The 18,809-nt window shown below is 43.9% G+C and overlaps 1 protein-coding gene across 1 annotated transcript; it reads right to left on the minus strand.

Moving 5' to 3' along the window:
- Window positions 1-16,117: 16,117 nt before the first annotated feature.
- Window positions 16,118-18,046, minus strand: LOC140889798 (uncharacterized). The gene is made up of 2 exons (XM_073297528.1): window positions 16,409-18,046; window positions 16,118-16,282 (listed from the first exon to the last, which is right to left on the minus strand). Exons 1-2 carry the CDS (start codon window positions 18,044-18,046, stop codon window positions 16,118-16,120), a joined length of 1,803 nt encoding a protein of 600 aa, XP_073153629.1.
- Window positions 18,047-18,809: the final 763 nt, after the last annotated feature.

Here is an 18,809-nt window from a genome sequence, read left to right on the forward strand (position 1 = left end):
TCCTTCAGGGCCTTAACCCTGAGATACATGACCGTGTGGCGGTTGGTGACGACATGTCCTACGAGGGTTTGGTGAGCCGTTGTCACCAGGCGGAGGATAGCATTCGGCGGAACAGGTCTTTCCCTCAGTCGAGGCCTGCTAGTTCTTTGGGTCCCCGTGCCCAAACTTTCAAGAAGTCTGGATCTACTTCTTCTTCCTCTGGCTCTGCTGGTGTTGTCCGTTACGATAAGAAGGACAAGTGTGATCACTGTGGGAAGAACCATCCATCCGACAAGTGCCGTAGAGCTTCTGGAGCTTGTTTCCGTTGTGGAGAAACTGGTCATATCCGGAGAGATTGTCCACTATCTGGGGGAGGCGGTTCTGGATCTGGTTCTCAGGCCACCGTACAGCAGAGGTCGCAGGGACAGCCTGCTGGGAGTTCTCATTTGAGGCCACGAGCTTCTGGCCAGGTGTTTGCCCTGAGACATGATCAGGCAGTGGAGGAGAATGAGAAAGTCATCGCAGGTACATTTCTGCTTTATGGTATACCTGCTCTTGTACTTATTGACACTGGTGCATCTCATTCCTTCATTTCTGCACATTTTGTTAAGAGGCATAAGTTACCATGCATTGCACTAGATGTAGTGATGTCTGTTTCTACTCCGACGGGCCAATCTGCTTTGGCTAAGCGTCTAGTAATGGGTTGCCCTTTAGAGTTTGAGGGTAACATTTTGATTGCGAATCTCATGGTCCTGGCGATGGACGACTTTGATTGCATTATGGGAATAGATATGTTGACTACCTATCGAGCTTCAGTGGACTGCTATCAGAGATTAGTACGCTTTCATCCGGAGGGGAGTGAGAGCTGGTTTTTCTATGGTGAGGGAGCGCGACCTCCGATGCCTTTGGTATCAGCTTTGAGAGCATGTCGAGCTCTAGAGTCTGGCGGGGAAGGCTACCTTATCTATGCAGTTGATTTGTCCGCTGAGATCATTGGGATAGAGAGCATTCCTGTTGTGGATGAATTTCCAGATGTATTTCCTGATGAGATTCCGGGTTTTCCTCCTGTTAGGGAAGTCGAGTTTGGCATAGAGTTGATGTCGGGTACTTCGCCTATTTCTAGAGCACCGTATCGTCTGGCTCCGTCAGAGATGCGTGAGTTGAAGAATCAGCTACAGGATCTTTTGGACAAGTGGTACATTCGTCCTAGTGTATCTCCTTTGGGAGCTCCTGTTCTCTTTGTAAAGAAGAAGGATGGGTCGATGCGGTTGTGCATTGACTATCGGCAGCTGAATCGAGTCACTGTGAAGAACAAGTAGCCGTTGCCTCGTATTGATGACTTGTTTGATCAGCTGCAGGGCATGTCAGTTTACTCCAAGATTGACTTGAGATCTGGGTATCATCAGTTGAGAGTCCGTGATCAGGACGTATCCAAAACTGCATTCCGTACTCGCTATGGGCATTACGAGTTCCTAGTGATGTAATTTGGTTTGACTAATGCGCCGGCTATATTCATGGATCTGATGAACCGTGTCTTCAGGAAGTATTTGGACAAGTTTGTCGTGGTATTCATTGACGACATCTTGGTGTATTCGCATAATACGGAAGAGCATGTTTCTCACTTGCGGTTGGTACTACAGACTCTTCGAGATGAGCAGTTGTACGCCAAGCTGAGCAAGTGTGAGTTTTGGATGGGTAGAGTGGTCTTTCTTGGCCATATCATATCCAGGAAGGGGATTTCTGTTGATCCAAGCAAGATTGAAGCGGTACTTAATTGGTCGCGCCCGATGACAGTTGCTGAGATCCGTAGTTTTCTGGGTCTAGCAAGGTATTATCGTCGCTTCATTCTGAACTTCTCTCAGTTAGCTCGACCGTTGACGCAGCTTACCCGCAAGGGTGTGGATTTCGAGTGGTCCTCCGAGTGTGAGGATAATTTCTGTGAGCTTCGACGATGGTTGACTTCTGCGCCGGTGTTGGCATTACCGTCAGGATCTGGAGGGTATGTGGTTTACACGGATGCTTCTCTTCAGGGGTTAGGTTGTGTCCTGACTCAGAATGGGCATATGATCGCATACGCTTCTAGACAGCTGAAGTTCACGAGGACAACTATCCAGTCCATGATTTGGAATTGGCAGCCATTGTGTTCGCTTTGAAGATCTGGCGTCATTATCTGTATGGCGAGAAATTTGAGATATTCACCGACCATAAGAGTCTCAAGTATTTGTTCACTCAGGCGGAGTTGAACATGAGGCAGAGACGTTGGATGGACTTGCTTAAGGACTATGATTGCGAGATAAAGTATCATCCGGGAGCTGCTAATCTCACCGCTGATGCTTTGAGTCGCAAGGTGCGACTATCCGCACTTCAGACTTGTTCAATGTCTAGTGCGATCAGTGACTGTTGTACTTCGGTTTATACCTTCAAGAATAAGAAAAGTATGCAGAGCATCCAGATGTTTGCGATATTATCTGAGCCAGCTTTGTATTCGCGGATCCGAGATGCTCAGATGTCTGATTCAAAGACCCAGCATTTAGCTCGTCTAGCTAACGAGGGTAGCTCGTCTGGATTTCATTATCAGTCGGATGACTTTCTGTGTTTGTCTGGTAGGCTTGTGATTCTGCAGGATGAAGAGTTGCGAGAGGAGATTTTGTCTCAGGCACATCGCACTAAGTTGAGTATTCATCCTGGGAGCAACAAGATGTACAAGGATTTACGTACTAGTTTCTGGTGGAAGGGGATGAAATGCAGTGTTTATCAGTTTGTTTTGAGATGTTTGGTGTGTCAACAGGTCAAGGCAGAGCACCGACGACCTAGAGGATTGCTTCACAGTCTGCTTATTCCTGAATGGAAATGGGAGTTTATCACAATGGACTTTGTGACCCATTTGCCGGTATCCCCGAGGAACTGTGATGCTATCTGGGTTGTAGTGGACCGACTCACCAAGTCAGCGCATTTCATTGCCTATAGCCGAGAGTACTCTGTGGATCGCATGGCACGGATGTACATTCAGGAGATCGTTCGACTTCATGGAGTGCCTGTGAGCATTGTCAGCGATCGGGACCCCAGGTTCACTTCTAGATTTTGTGGGAGTGTTCAGCGTGCGATGGGTACTACTCTCAGTTTGAGTACTGCCTATCATCCGGAGACTGATGGTCAGTCAGAACGCACTATCCGTACTTTAGAGGATATGCTTAGAGCGTGCGTCATGGATTTTGGTTCAGTCTGGCAGGATCATTTGTCGTTGATCGAGTTCGCGTACAACAATAGCTATCATACTAGTATTGGGATGGCACCTTTTGAGGCGTTGTACGGGCGACGTTGTCGTACTCCACTCTTCTGGGAAGAAGTGGGGGAGAGACAGGCTGAGGGACCGGAGTTTATCCAGCAGGCGATAGACATTGTTGATCAGATCAAGAAACGGATTAAGACTGCACAGGATCGTCAGGCCAGCTATGCTAATCAAGAGTAGACCTTTGCAGTTCGATGTCGGGGAGAAAGTGTTTCTGAGAGTGTCACCTTTCCGCAAGATTCTCAGATTTGGCCTTAAGGGCAAGTTGTCTCCCAGGTTTATCGGTCCGTTTGAGATCTTGGAGAGCATTGGCGATTTGGCTTATCGACTAGCTTTGCCACCGCATCTATCCAGTATTCACGACGTGTTCCACGTATCTCTGTTGCGATGGTATGTGGCGAATGAATCTCATATTCTGCAGCGGTCTGAGGTTCAGGTAAGAAATGATTTGACCTATGTTGAGAAACCTATTCGTATCTTGGATTATAAGAATAAGGTTTTACGGAACAAAGTCATTCCTTTGGTTTTAGTTCAGTGGCAGCGCCGAGGCACTGAGGAAGCTACTTGGGAGCTTGAGGACAGGATGCGTGAAGACCATCCTGAGTTGTTTTGATTTCATTCTTTAAGTTGTATTCAGTTGCAAACTCTGTAAACGTTTGATTTGAATAAAGAATGTTTCTGATTTCTGTATTGCATTCGGTACTTAAGATCTGATTTCGAGGACGAAATATCTTAAGTGGGGGAGAATGTAGTAGCCCGTACCATAATTGAGTAATTAAAAGATTAATGCTAATTAAATAAATTGGGTATCGGACGGATCGGAAGCTCCGAAGGCACGATCGGAAGCTCCGAACAGGATCGGAAGCTCCGATGAGCGATCGGAGGCATCGATAATATTACGTCAGGCATGACGTGTGGTTGGATCGGAAGCTCCGATCACCCCTATCTGGAATCAACAAGTGATATTTTGACACGTGGCAGATCAGGATCTTCGGAAGCTTCGATGGCAGGATCGGACGTTCCGATCAAGGATCGGAAGTGCCGATCATTGTCTATAAATAGAGGGCTGATGCTTCATTTTCAATTGCCAATTCCGAGTATTTCCCTCTCCTTTCTAGTCTATTCGAGTTGTTCTAGCCTTCCTAGGCTTGACCCAGCGGTCGGCGAGGCGTTCGATAGTCGTAGCGGAGTTGTGCCGAAGTTCTGGAGGCATCGACATCAAAGGGCTAACGACGGACGAAGGTATAGCTTTTGCTTTCTATAAATATTTAGGAGTATGCAATAGCTTAGTTAAGGCTTTTAGAGCTCTTTAATGATAGTAGTATCATTTGGTAGTGTAGAGCAGACTATAGGCGTGGACCTAGAGTTGGTAGAGCTTGCACTGTTTTTGAGGTACGGAAGTACTGTTCGAGATATCCTGACTGAGTATGCATGTATTATGTGACTGCATGGTTTATATGTCATTGATTTATGCTGCATTCATTTGCATCTTGCTGTATCTCTTTCGAGATGTCTGTTAGTAGGGTTGTACCCTATCCTGTTAGTGGATGGACTTCCATCGATTTGGGTCCGGCGTATCCATGGTTATCTCGGTATGGGAGCCACCTCCTGAAGCGACGGCACAGCGTGCTACATACCAGGGCCCGGTCTGTCTCTGTTATCTGATCCTTGACATCGAGTTTATAGGGAGTTCACTTTGCATGCATGTATACTCATACTCTCGTACTGAGCGTTTTATGCTCACGTCTCGTACTCTGTGTTTCTGGACACCCTATTTCCATGGGGCAGGTTTGCGATTGGACGAGGAGGGTGGATCCAGGAGGGGCTAGTCAGTGGTTGACCAACTGGAGCTTCGTCTAGGTTTTATTACTGTTGTTTGGGTTGATACAGCTATTCGATTTGGTTGTATATTATTTGGATAAATTACAGATTTCTTTACTTGGGATTGTATAACGTTTATGGTTTCCGCAGTTTTATTTCTGATATCTGTTTAATTAAGTTAATTGCATGCCTAAGTTCTGTTTAGTAGGTGATCCGGGTAAGGGTCACTACAGTTCTGGATCCATTTTAGAACTCTTTAGACCCATTTAGAAATCTTTTAATCATGTTTTACTTAATCTAAACATGATTAATTAATTAATTATTACTTAATCGTTAATTCTGGATATGGATCACTACACGATCCACTCGATCTACTTGGCTGGTCTACCCATCCTTTTCCTGTTTGCCACCCCTCGTCAACTCTCGAATTACCAAAGCCGATTTATTGTGGCTAGGGTTCGTAGTTTTCGAGAGATATAGGCAACTCCTTCCCTTGTTCCTTGATGATTGAGCCCTCATCTAGACACCAAACTTTAATTCATTATTCTCCTCTAACGATTCGCCACAAGTTCAAAAGGAGTGACCAATGACTCTGCATCGATAACAAAAATCCGGTAGCCGCTCGTAAGTAAGAAGGATAATAACATCCTCCTAATTATCTTCAACCCCAATGCATGCAAACATTTTCAATGGTTTTCGAATATCTATACCTACCCGAATACGAACAATAGCTTCCCAGGTAGGATCCAGTATCACCCTGATCCACTTCCTCGACCAATCCAATGTGTGCACCAATTTTTTCCAGGATGTTTTTACTCGAGAATGCTATAGGGATATTGTGGCACTGAACTCAAAACGAGACATCGTTGAAGTTAAGATAGCGAGGTTCGTCCATCCATTTAGGCTCCTTGATCACGATCAAACCCTAGAAAAAACTCCAAGGCCCTTCAGACAGAACCCTACTCCTATCCTGCAGCGATGAGATTCCATGACAAAAGTATTCTCTCCCACAAACTCAATCTCCACTTTCCTATTTAGCTGTAGTATTCGTGGTATTTGCATACGAAAGATCTCCCGATTCACAGATTTCGGCGAGATCATGACATGATCCACAAGACACTTTGTTACTCGCTCCTCCCCATGCTTTAAGTCTTCTGCCTTGATCGTGATTTTTTGGTCCTCTTTGTTTGAGATTTTAATCTCCTTCACAAGTCTGGATATATCCTCCAGGTCCATGACAGGTTGAAATAGAATCCCGTCTGCTCAAGTCAGACCCTTCGACTAATCGAGTGAGATATCCTACAGTAGCGTAGGGCGGTGACTCGCACAAAGGTTCCGGCAAAACCCTAGGTTTCCTAAGTGTTATTTTCATTAGCTCACTTTTTTTAGGTTACCTAAGGCCTGGGTCGATGAATTTCGAATATCAACTTATTTGAATGGATAAAATTCAAGATATCTCAACTCTAAAATGTATCAAGTTAAATTAAAGTTTAAGCAATGATTTCAAATAGATCCAAAACGCGTGTATTAATTATCTGAATACATTCATTATGTATAATTTCTCAAATCAAATTTCTTATTCCAAATTCATGGATGATGGATCAAAACGCTATGTTATTAAATATAGAAACTTACACACACACACAAACATAGAAACTAGAGAATTTGATTTTATTCAAAGAGATATTATTATTATTATTATTATTATTATTATTATTATTATTATTATTATTATTATTATTATTATTATGTATGACTTGATCATTTTTTTAGAGTACGTACAATTACAATCTGTAAACAGAGTCCAACGATATAATAAAACTGCCCGCACAACTGACGAAACTTGAGCATAGACTCGAGACTTGCTTATCTCGAGCAAAGAAATTATAAATAAACTACTAAATCTAACTAAATAAAGGTTTTGTTCATGCCGCCCGCAGGGTACTACCCTGCGGACGACGTGTAACCCCATGATTGGTTAAAATCAGTGGGTCTCACGCGTGGCTCACTGATTTTAACCAATCAAAATCCGTCACGTCACCCACAGGGCACTACCCTGTTCGTGACATCGACTTAACCCAAAAATACATCTTCATTTATATTTAAGTAAAGTTATTATCTACTACTTACGTACTGTCATATTTCAACTTCAATGTAAAAATATAAAATTTTAATTTATTTTTAGATGTAATACGCGAATTTTCAAATAATTACTAGTAATTATATTAAAGGTTAGGTTTGACATTAAATAGTAAAGCAATATATTAGTATGCTAATTCCAACCAATTATATTTTTAACTTGAACTTCAAAAACCTAACGGAACTCTACTGGACAAAACTCTCGCATCAAACCGACGCTCCCTTACAAGTTACAAATGTATACGGCCTGTACATTACTATATTATGAAGTTTCAAATCTTTAATTGATGGAATTACCTGTAAATTTTCATACCATTTTGAAACATAGGATGTGTTTTTTCTTTATTTCTCCTTTATTTTTACTTATATGAATTTTATTAATGTGTAAACAAGGACTTTATTTTGTCATACATAAGTCATATAAGAGATTATTTGTGTCAAATAAGCAAGATTCTTTAAGTTAAATGAATTCCAGTGAACACGTACAAAAAAACCTAAGTTATTAGATGAAAAATAAATTTAATTTCATAAGTTCCAAAACTAAAATTCAAAACATAATAATTTAGTTAATTTTCCAGGAGTGTATGGATATCTAATTGTATCATGATTTTTTTAAAATGCAGAATGTACTTAAATGACCATCTTGTCTGATGATGTCGAAATTTTATCTCGGGTTTGGTCTGGTAGAATGAATCCTCCAAATCCTTTAGAAAGTAGGTCGGGTCGGGTATGGCGGAACTGCACAAGCAACAGCTAGGTCAAAGGGACGCCGAAGGTGTTTTCGGCGTGACCCCTTCGATGCCTAAGTCAGTGTCTTGAAGGCAGAGGGTATGATTAATGCGAAAACTGAGAGATATGAGTGCGTGAATGTAAAAGTGAGTAATGAATAATGAATAATACAACCATAACAATACCTGTATTTATAGGAAAAATAGAGTAAGTTACCTAGTCGAATTATAACATGTCCTGTACTGGGACTCTTCATCCATTGGACCGTCTTCAAGTTTATCCCCATCTCATAAATATCTCGAGATGGTCAAACTTATCCACAATGCATGTAAGAGAAGTCCATCCAGCCCATTAGGGGCCAGCTCTGGTCGGCCCATAAATAACAGCCCAGTTTAAGTAAAGCCCTAACAGGTGTAAAACTGGGCTGGACCTTACCTAATGATTATAATTCAATAATTGGGCCAACCCTCATAAACCCATAACGAATGGATTCGGGTTAAAATAATTTCACGGGGTATCAATAGTACCTCCCAAACTGGTCTAAAAGAATAATGAGTTTAGACTAAGAATGGAGTCCGGTCCCCGCACTGTACATGTGTCCCTAGAACAGTCCAGCATTTTATTCATGAAATGTGTTTCTTTTGGACGGTCCAGAGCAGGATCCGCGTGATGTGTTTTTCATGAACGGCTCAGATGTCCCCTGTCGGTTCATTTATCGAAGCCAAAAACCTTGACTTGTCCCGTCCCGAGCCGTAGATCCAGTAAAAAATCAACGGTTCAGATCGATTCACCATCTCTATATATATATGAATCGGTAAAATTTTGTTTGTTACTTTTTACTTTTGTACTATTATACTGCAAGAATTTCGAGAGCCCTCCCGACCTGGACTGCGCAATCCCGAGCTGCCTTTATCGTTTGTGTCAATCCCGGGCTACAACTCTCTCACCTGTAAGTCCTCCCGCCTTTACACTAGGTTGATTAACATGTCTTCCCCCGACGAAACTTCCGTTAAAGAAGTAGTATCTTTTATCGAAGCACCCAACTCTCCCTCTAACAACCCCGAGCCCTCTGATTCCAATAATCCAAGCTCCGAGCTGGATTTATCGGAGACTCGTATAGAAAAGTTAAAGCGACTACACAAACTTAGGTCGGATGAGGCCCGTTTATCTGCTAAGGGTAGACAATGGTATGAGGTCTTGGCCTCCCACCTGAGCCCTGACCTGGGTCCTAGTATTAGAGAGAGATCGGGAATGCCTGAGGGCTATGAGCTCATAATCCCGGGCCGTAAAGACCGAGCTCACAAACCACCTACTGGTTTTTTAAGTTTCAGCATAGATCAAGTAAGAATGGGTTTGAGATTCCCAATCCCGAGCTGCGTATCTCAGCTCTGTCAATATTTTTTTGTGTGCCCAAGTCAATTGTCCCCAAACTCGTTTAGTTCGATCTTATCCTTAGCTGTTCTATTTTGTTTTTTCAGAATTCCCTTAGACATAGGAAATTTTATTCAATTCCTTCAAATTAAGAAGACTGCCCCGGGCCGTTTTTACATTTCCATGCGACCCGAATACCCCTTTTTAAGGGGAAAGCCGAGCTCTTACAAAGGTTGGACCAATAGATATTTCTATGTTAAGCCTACCCAGGCCTGGGAGTGTCGAGGTAACTGGGCTATGAATTTCACCACTCCTGACCCCCCGGCTCTACCATCCCATAATTTTACCAATTTTCTCAATATCATGTCTGTTCAAATTTTTGACATCGAGAACTTGATCGGGGATGATCTGCTCTGCCATTACGGCTTCAGTGGGAAAGGAGTAGAGATCGAAGGGGATGTAGGTAGTACCCCTGTTCCCGTACTACCAATATTTAGACTAATTGAGACATACAATTTATTTATTCATTGCATTTTTATTTTTTTAGACGACAGAATCAGATCCGCCACCATGCCTGCAAATTTCAGAGCTGCCTTGAAGAACCTGAAAAGGAAAAAATCAGAGGACGCGGAGGCTAGCTCGAAACCCGAGGCTGAACTGATTGCACCGCCTAAGAAAAAAATCCTCCAAGACTAAGGAGCAAGGGCATACTACGGCTTCCGAACTGCCACCACCACCTTCCTCCTTATCATCCCGACCTCATGGCAAAAGCCCGGTAGAGGAGTTTGGATCTCTTCAGGACATGGAGCGCCGGGGTACGGCGGCTCAGCCCGGGCTACCTGACCTGTCCTTTTTCTCGAAGCCCGATCCCCAAGGGACCCTGGGCATAATGCAAAACTTGATCTCCCGAGGTGACGTAAAAATTCTACAAGCTGTAACTCATCTTGAGGCTGAACAAAACTTTGCTTTGGCCTTCATGCAGGTATGTTACTGTGTTTTAATTCCTAGCTTATACTCCGAGCTAGTGTTCATCCTTTTATATTATCACAGGATTTAGCTTGGGGCGGGGAGATCACCAGTAGAGCTTCCCAGGAACGAGAAGACCATGCCCTGAATCAAGAAGCCTTCGTAGCTCGGATTTCCGAACTCACGCGAAAAATCCGTGAGATGAAAAAAGAGTATGAAGAGGAACAGCTCGGTCTCCGTGCTGAAGCTGAGTCCTGCCGCACAGCTCTGGAGGCTGTCAACACCAAATGTTCTGAGCTGGAGGTGGAGAAGATCGAGCTGGAGGTCCAAGTGCGGGCCTTGAACCAAAAACTGAAAGCTGCCAAGGAGCTTGGAAAAAAGGAGTTTTTGGACTCCGCGGACTTTGCTAATGCAGTAGCTGAGAAGGCGGCAACCTTTTTTGACGAGGGCTTCAAGGGATGTCTTGCCCAGTTCAGGGCTAATTGATATTCCGAGGCCGAGCACCCCGCTTCTTTCCTGGATTGCTCCAAAGCTCTTGATGACATGCTCGAAGAGGATTCTGAGGAGGCTGAGCAAGAAAAACCCTCGGATCCTGAACAAAGCTCTAAGCCCTAAGACGCCCCCGCCCCCTGATTATTTCTGTTATACCTGTTTAAAACATGACCTATATGGTAGACCCTGCGCAGTCATTTAGTTTTGTTGTTGCCCAGATCGGGCTGATACAATGTTATTCAATGAAATGTTTTTGCCCATCTCTGCTTGTTATGCATGTTTTTGCCCAACACAGGTTTTTTATATGCTTGCTATGAATGCAAATAACAATTACGCCACGATTTTTTACCAAGTGTAAGAAGTTACACACCCGTCCTATATGTGACCGAGCTGATTAAATGATGAAATCTTGAAGACATGACCTTCCTGTGCCTGGACCGGGTTAAGAGCTTGGCGGGAACTCATGCAATATATTTTATTAAAATCCCGACCTCATACACCCGAACTGTCCAATATATATAAGAAACCATAAAATTGATTGAAAATTTTCAAGGGTCCAGGTACATTCCTGGAAATCAGACCTGCCTGGGCTTTGAATTCCACTGATGTGGGCCACTGAGGCCGACTTTGGGTGCCAGACCTGCCTGGGCTTTGAATTCCACTGATGTGGGCCACTGAGGTGGACTTTGGGTGCCAGACCTGCCTGGGCTTTGAATTCCACTGATGTGGGCCACTGAGGTGGACTTTGTGTGCCAGACCTGCCTGGGCTTTGAATTCCACTGATGTGGGCCACTGAGGTGGACTTTGGGTGCCAGACCTGCCCGCCCCCTGATTATTTCTGTAATACCTGTTTAAAACATGACCTATATGGTAGACCCTACGCGGTCATTTAGTTTTGTTGTTGCCCAGATCGGGCTGATACAATGTTATTCAATGAAATGTTTTTGCCCATCTCTGCTTGTTATGCATGTTTTTGCCCAACACAGGTTTTTTATATGCTTGCTATGAATGCAAATAACAATTAAGCCACGATTTTTTACCAAGTGTAAGAAGTTACACACCCGTCCTATATGTGACCGAGCTGATTAAATGATGAAATCTTGAAGACATGACCTTCCTGTGCCTGGACCAGGTTAAGAGCTTGGCGGGAACTCATGCAATATACTTTATTAAAATCCCGACCTCATACACCCGAACTGTCCAATATATATAAGAAACCATAAAATTGATTGAAAATTTTCAAGGGTCCAGGTACATTCCTGGAAATCAGACCTGCCTGGGCTTTGAATTCTACTGATGTGGGCCACTGAGGTGGACTTTGGGTGCCAGACCTTCCTGGGCTTTGAATTCCACTGATGTGGGCCACTGAGGTGGACTTTGGGTGCCACCTGCCTGGGCTTTGAATTCCACTGATGTAGGCCACTAAGGTGGAATTTGGGTGCAAGACCTGCCTGGGCTTTGAATTCCACTGATGTGGGCCACTGAGGTGGACTTTGTGTGCCAGACCTGCCTAGGCTTTGAATTCCACTGATGTGGGCCACTGAGGTGGACTTTGGGTGCCAGACCTGCCTGGGCTTTGAATTCCACTGATGTGGGCCACTGAGGTGGACTTTGTGTGCCAGACCTTCCTGGGCTTTGAATTCCACTGATGTGGACCACTGAGGTGGACTTTGGTTGCCAGACCTGCCTGGGCTTTGAATTCCACTGATGTGGGCCACTGAGGTGGACTTTGTGTGCCAGACCTGCCTGGGCTTTGAATTCCACTGATGTGGGCCACTGAGGTGGACTTTGGGTGCCAGACCTGCCTGGGCTTTGAATTCCACTGATGTGGGCCATTGAGGTGGACTTTGTGTGCCAGACCTGCCTGGGCTTTGAATTCCACTGATGTGGGCCACTGAGGTGGACTTTGTGTGCCAGACCTGCCTGGGCTTTGAATTCCACTGATATGGGCCACTGAGGTGGACTTTGAGTGGTAAGTTCCATAAAACAAAATTGACTTTTGCATTTAAATTGTTACCAAAAATTGACGCTAAACAGGACTGACCGTAAAGTAAATAAACCAGGACTGACTTTTGCAAAAGATTGAAAAATAAATAGCAAAAAGAGAATGACTAAGTGGTTATCCAGCTTAGGGAGCTATAGCATGATGAGGCCCGAGCTGAGCTACTAGGGATAGTATTTTTTCAAGTGTTGAGCATTCCATGGCCTTTTACCCCTCTTGCCTTGGGCATCTTCCAAGTAATATGCAGCTATGCCAGCTTTTCCTATCACCTTGAATGGGCCTTCATACTTGGCCTCTAGCTTTCCTCTTTCCCCTGGATGTTGTATCTTTCGCATAACCAGATCTCCCTCCTGGAAAACCTTAGGGTATACTTTTTTGTTATAGGCCTGGGTCATTCGTTTGCGATAGGCTGCGAGCCTAATTGCAGATCGGGACCTGTGCTCCTCAAGTAAGTCCAAATCCATTGCTCGCAGTTCTTGATTGTTTGGGCCGTATGCCATGATCCTGGAACTCTCTTGTCCGATCTCTGCTGGGAGGACAGCTTCAGTCCCATACACCATGCTGAAAGGGGTTTCACCCGTACCGGATCGAGTTGTAGTTCGGTAAGACCACAATACTGAAGGGAGCTCGTCTGCCCACTTGCCCTTGGCTGCATCCAAACGTGTCTTAAGGGCTTGGACTATCGTTCTGTTGGTAACTTCGACTTGTCCATTCCCTTGAGGGTATGCTACAGAGGTGAAAACTTGTTCGATCTTCATTTTCTGGCACCATGCCCGAACTTTGGATCCACAGAACTGTCTCCCATTATCTGATGCCAACCTGCGAGGGATTCCGAAGCGGCACACTATATTTTTCCATAGAAAATTGAGCACTTCATTTTCTGTAATTTTGGCTAAGGGCTCGGCTTCAACCCATTTGGAAAAATAATCGACTGCGACCAACAAAAATTTTCTTTGTCCTGTGCTAACAGGGAATGGCCCCACAATATCCATTCCCCATTGATCGAAAGGACAAGCAGCCACCACTGCCTTCATGTATTCTGCCGGCCTCCATTGTAGGTTAGCATGTTTCTGGCAATTATAACAAGAATTAACCAGATCTGCTGAGTCTTTCTGCATGGTTGGCCAGAAGAATCCTGCCAAAAGTGCTTTTCGAGCTAGGGCCAGACTGCCCAGGTAACTGCCACAAGACCCTTCATGAATTTCTCGTAAGACATAATTGGCCTCATCAGGACCCAAACATTTTAACAAAGGCTGAGAGAAAGATCGTTTAAACAGAATTTGATCGATCACGACAAAACGGAGAGCCCTTCTCTTAACTTCCTTTGCTTTCTTATTATCACTCGGTAATTCTTTCTTGATTAGATATTTGTGCATATCATATCGCCAGTCTCCTTCCGGTACCTGAGCTATAATTTCATCCAGAGTTTCTAGTTGCGAAACAAGTACCCGACCTGCGACAATGGGATCAGATCGGTTACTCAGAGCACTGGCTAAGCGGGCCAAGTGGTCTGCCTTCATATTTTCAGCCCGGGGGATGAGCTCTAAGTTCAACTCGGTGAACCCTTCTTTGGCTTTGTCTAATGCTTTGATATATCTCAACATCTTCTCATCTTTACATTCAAATCTTCCGTTGCTCTGTTGGATTGCTAATTGGGAATCGGAATACAGATTAGCTCGGGAGATGCCCAAGTTTCGTGCTGCTTTGAGCCCGAGCAATAATGCCTCATATTCTGCTTCATTGTTTGAGGCCTTGAAGTCTAACCTGATTGAAATATTAGTTTCTTCCCCCCAAGGCGAGATGATCACAATTCCAGCCCCGCATCCGGACTGACATGATGACCCATCTACGAAAATCTTCCATAATTCTTCTTGTTCTAGTTGTACTGTCTCTGCTAAGAAATCAGCTAGGGATTGAGCTTTTATGGCTGTCCGGGGCTCAAATTTGATGTCATACTCACTCAATTCTGTAATCCATCTGATAAGTCTCCCTAATGCATCTGGATTAGCTGCAATTTTTCCAAAAACGCTGTTGGTGAGCACCGTGATGCGGTGTGAAAAAAAATAAGGACGCAATTTTCTCGCAGTGATAACTAAAGCTAAGGCTAGTTTTTCCTGCGTTAAATAGTTGAGTTCAGCTACCTTCAAGGCATGACTCACAAAGTACACAGGCTGATGATTTATTCCGTCCTTCCTGACTAGGACTGAACTGGCTGCTCGGTTGGTCACCGCCAGATATAAGAACAATTCTTCCCCATGGATAGGCTTATTCAGCACGGGCAACTGCTGTAAGTAAGCTTTCAAGTCCTAGAAAGCTTTCTCACTTTCATCATCCCATTCGAAATTTTTCGTTTTTCGTAGTGCCTTAAAGAAAGGAAGGCTTTTATCTGCTGATCTGCTTATAAATCGGGCCAATGCTGTAGTTCTTCCTGTTAATCTCTGTACTTCCTGTATATTCTTGGGGGAGCTCATAGTAATGATGGCTTGGACCTTTTCGGGATTAGCTTCGATTCCCCTTCTTGTAACCATATAACCCAGAAACTTTCCAGCTCGGACTCCGAAAGTACACTTGCTGGGGTTTAGCTTAAGCCGATAGTGCTTTAAAGTCTGAAAAGTTTGAGTTAGGTCGGTAATGAACTGGTCCGCAGTACGGGTCTTGACCAGGATATCATCTACATAGACCTCGATATTTTTCCCAATTTTCTGCTCGAATACTCTATCCATCAACCTTTGGTATGTAGCCCCTGCGATTTTGAGTCCAAACGGCATGACCACATAGGAATAGGTTCCTGTTGATGTGACAAAACTGACCTTGTCTTTGTCCTCTTTTGCCAAGGGAATTTGGTGATATCCTTCGTAAGCATCCAAAAATCTATGTAATTCATGCCCTGCAGTGGAATCGACAAGCTGGTCTATTCTAGGTAGGGGGTAGCAATCTTTAGGGCATGCTTTATTCAAATCTCAAAAATCTACACACATACGCCATTTTCCCGTAGATTTCGGGACTAAGAATATGTTAGACAACCAGGTCGGGAAGTGGATTTCTTCAATATGCACAGCCCTGAGTAGCTCGTCCACCTGCTCCTTTATTACTGCATCTTTTTCAGGACCGAAGTGCCTTTTTTTTTTAATAATAGGGCGACAGCCCTTTATTACATTGATCTTGTGCTCTGCAATTTCCCGATGGACCCCTACCAGGTCTGAAACTGACCACGCGAAGACGTCTTTATTTTTTTGCAAGCATTCTAGTAGTAGTTGCTTCACCTCTGCTTCAAGGGTACGGGCAATTTTTACCATCCCCGAAGGAGGAGAGATAATTATTTCTTCAATTTATTCTTCAGCGGTGACAGATGTGTCTTCTATCAAGTTGACTTTTTCCATGCCAGCAAATCCAGGTCTGTCAACATTATCAGTCCTGGCTACTTTTTGCTCTATTCTGACTTCCTCCACATAACACTTTCGTGCAATAACTTGATCACCTTTCACCTCACCGACCTGATTACCCACTGGGAACTTAATTTTCTAATGCAGAGCTGATGCGACGGCCATGAAAGTGGTCATGGAAGGTCTACCCAGTATAGCGTTATAGGCAGACGGAGCGTCTACTATAATAAAACTCACAATCCTGGTCTTGCGACCGTTGCCTTTCCCAAGAGTTAGGGGCAGATGTACTAACCCCACAGGCCGGATTGCATGACCCGTGAAACCAAAGAGTGATGTGACAACGGGCTCTATTCTATACTGCCCCAGGTCCATTTGATTGATAGCTTCTTGAAATAGGACATTGACAGAACTGCCTAAATCCACAAATATCCGGGCCACATCGTAATTCGCTACCATGGCCCTTATTACCAGTGCATCATTATGGTTGTTAGCAACCCCTTTTAAATCTTCCGGCCCAAAAGAAAGGGTCGGGCCAATGTTGACAGTTTGATTGTCAATTTCCATATTTACTAATTTTCGGCTGCTAGTTTTCCTAGCTCGATTGGAATCTCCATCAGTAGGGCCTCCTGAAATCATATTGATAATTCCCCGAGCAGGCGGAGCCGGTCTTTGATGAGCTCGGTCATCCCTAGGTTGGTCCTGATTTGGGCGATTGAAATCCTCCTGAGGAGGAGTAGTCCTGGCTCTCTGTCTCGATCTTCCTCGTTGTTTCCTTTTCGGACGGTACCCCTCTTGTCGGATCAAAATATTTTTTATTTCAGAATGTTGTTGTATTATCCTCTCAATCTCCTGATTTAATTGTCGGCAGTCTTCTGTAGTATGCCCATATTCATTATGGAAGTGACAATATTTATCTGATTGCCTGTTTCGGGGTCCATTTTCCGTCCACGGAGGCCTTTGTGTGAGTTTTCGATCGTCACAAATTTGTAGGGCTCGGACTTTACTCATGCGTAAAGGAGTGAAAGAGGTGAATTCTCCCAACAATGCAGGTCGGAATGGCTGTCCCATCCCTGAATTATTGTTTGGAACCCTATTGTTCTTTGGACTTTTTGGCCGTTCCCTCTTCACAGCTGCCCGCGAAACCTGTATCTCTTCCATGTTGACATATTTTTCAGCTCGGGCAAGTAATTCTTCATATGTTTCTGGCGGCCTCTTTATTAGAGATTTAAGAAAATCTTTTGTATACAGCCCTTGCATGAAGGCACTGATGAGCAGGTCTGGAGTAGCCATGGGTACCTCGAGAGCCAAGGCACTAAACCTGCGGATGTATGCTCTCAAATTTTCATGTTCTCGTTGCTTGGTTGCAAATAGGCTGAAAGTAGTGGTAGGATGCTTTTTGCTGCTAGCAAAGTGATGCAAAAAGGATTTGCTGAAATCCTTGAACTCCTTGATCTCCCCAGGGTGTAGCATATTGAACCATTGCTGTGCTGGTCCTATGAGAGTAGTAAGGAAAGACCGGCACTTAATTTGATCAGAATATTTATGCAACAGAGCTGCATTCTCAAAGCGTGCCAAATGGTCTTCAAGATCCCCTTTTCCATCATACTCCCCAACATGAGGCAATTTGAACTGATTGGGGAGGTCGGCGTCCAATATCTCCTGAGTAAAAGGAATGTTTCTGGTTGTGGTAGCTAGGTACCCGGCCTGCTTCTTCCTTAACTGCTCCATTTCCTCCTTCAACTTTTTGATCTCCTCGAGGTGGGCATTATGATCGGGGTGCGGAGGGTTGGCCTCATCTCTTTCCGCCAAAGCCCTCTGAACAGCCTGAGTTACTAACTCCTCTAAATTTGGGTGATTTCCATTCTGATTAGCCATCGAAACTCTTTTTTTTCAAATTTCCACAGACGGCGACAATTGATGATGTCGAAATTTTATCTCGGGTTCGGTCTGGTAGAATGGATCCTCCAAATCCTTTAGAAAGTAGGTCGGGTCGGGTATGGCGGAACTGCACAAGCAACAGCTAGGTCAAAGAGACGCCGAAGGTGTTTTCAGCGTGACCCCTCCGATGCCTAAGTCAGTGTCTTGAAGGCAGAGGGTATGATTAATGCGAAAACTGAGAGATATGAGTGCGTGAATGTAAAAGTGAGTAATGAATAATGAATAATACAACCATAACAATACCTGTATTTATAGGAAAAATAGAGTAAGTTACCTAGTCGAATTATAACATGTCCTGTACTGGGACTCTTCATCCATTGGACCGCCTTCAAGTTTATCCCCATCTCATAAATATCTCGAGATGGTCAAACTTATCCACAATGCATGTTAGAGAAGTCCATCCATCCCATTAGGGGCCAGCTCTGGTCGGCCCATAAATAACAGCCCAGTTTAAGTAAAGCCCTAACAGGTGTAAAATTGGGCTGGACCTTACCTAATGATTATAATTCAATAATTGGGCCAACCCTCATAAACCCATAACGAACGAATTCGGGTTAAAATAATTTCACTGGGTATCATTTTCCAAATGTTATCTCAAAAATCAAAAGTTTTGCATGCACAATGAAATGTGATTTCAATAATCGAATAACACCATTATTATACATTTTTTAATACGAAAAATAAATCAAAATATTTACTT

Source organism: Henckelia pumila, chromosome 3, assembly GCF_033568475.1.
Source record: "Henckelia pumila isolate YLH828 chromosome 3, ASM3356847v2, whole genome shotgun sequence".
NCBI lineage: Eukaryota > Viridiplantae > Streptophyta > Magnoliopsida > Lamiales > Gesneriaceae > Henckelia > Henckelia pumila.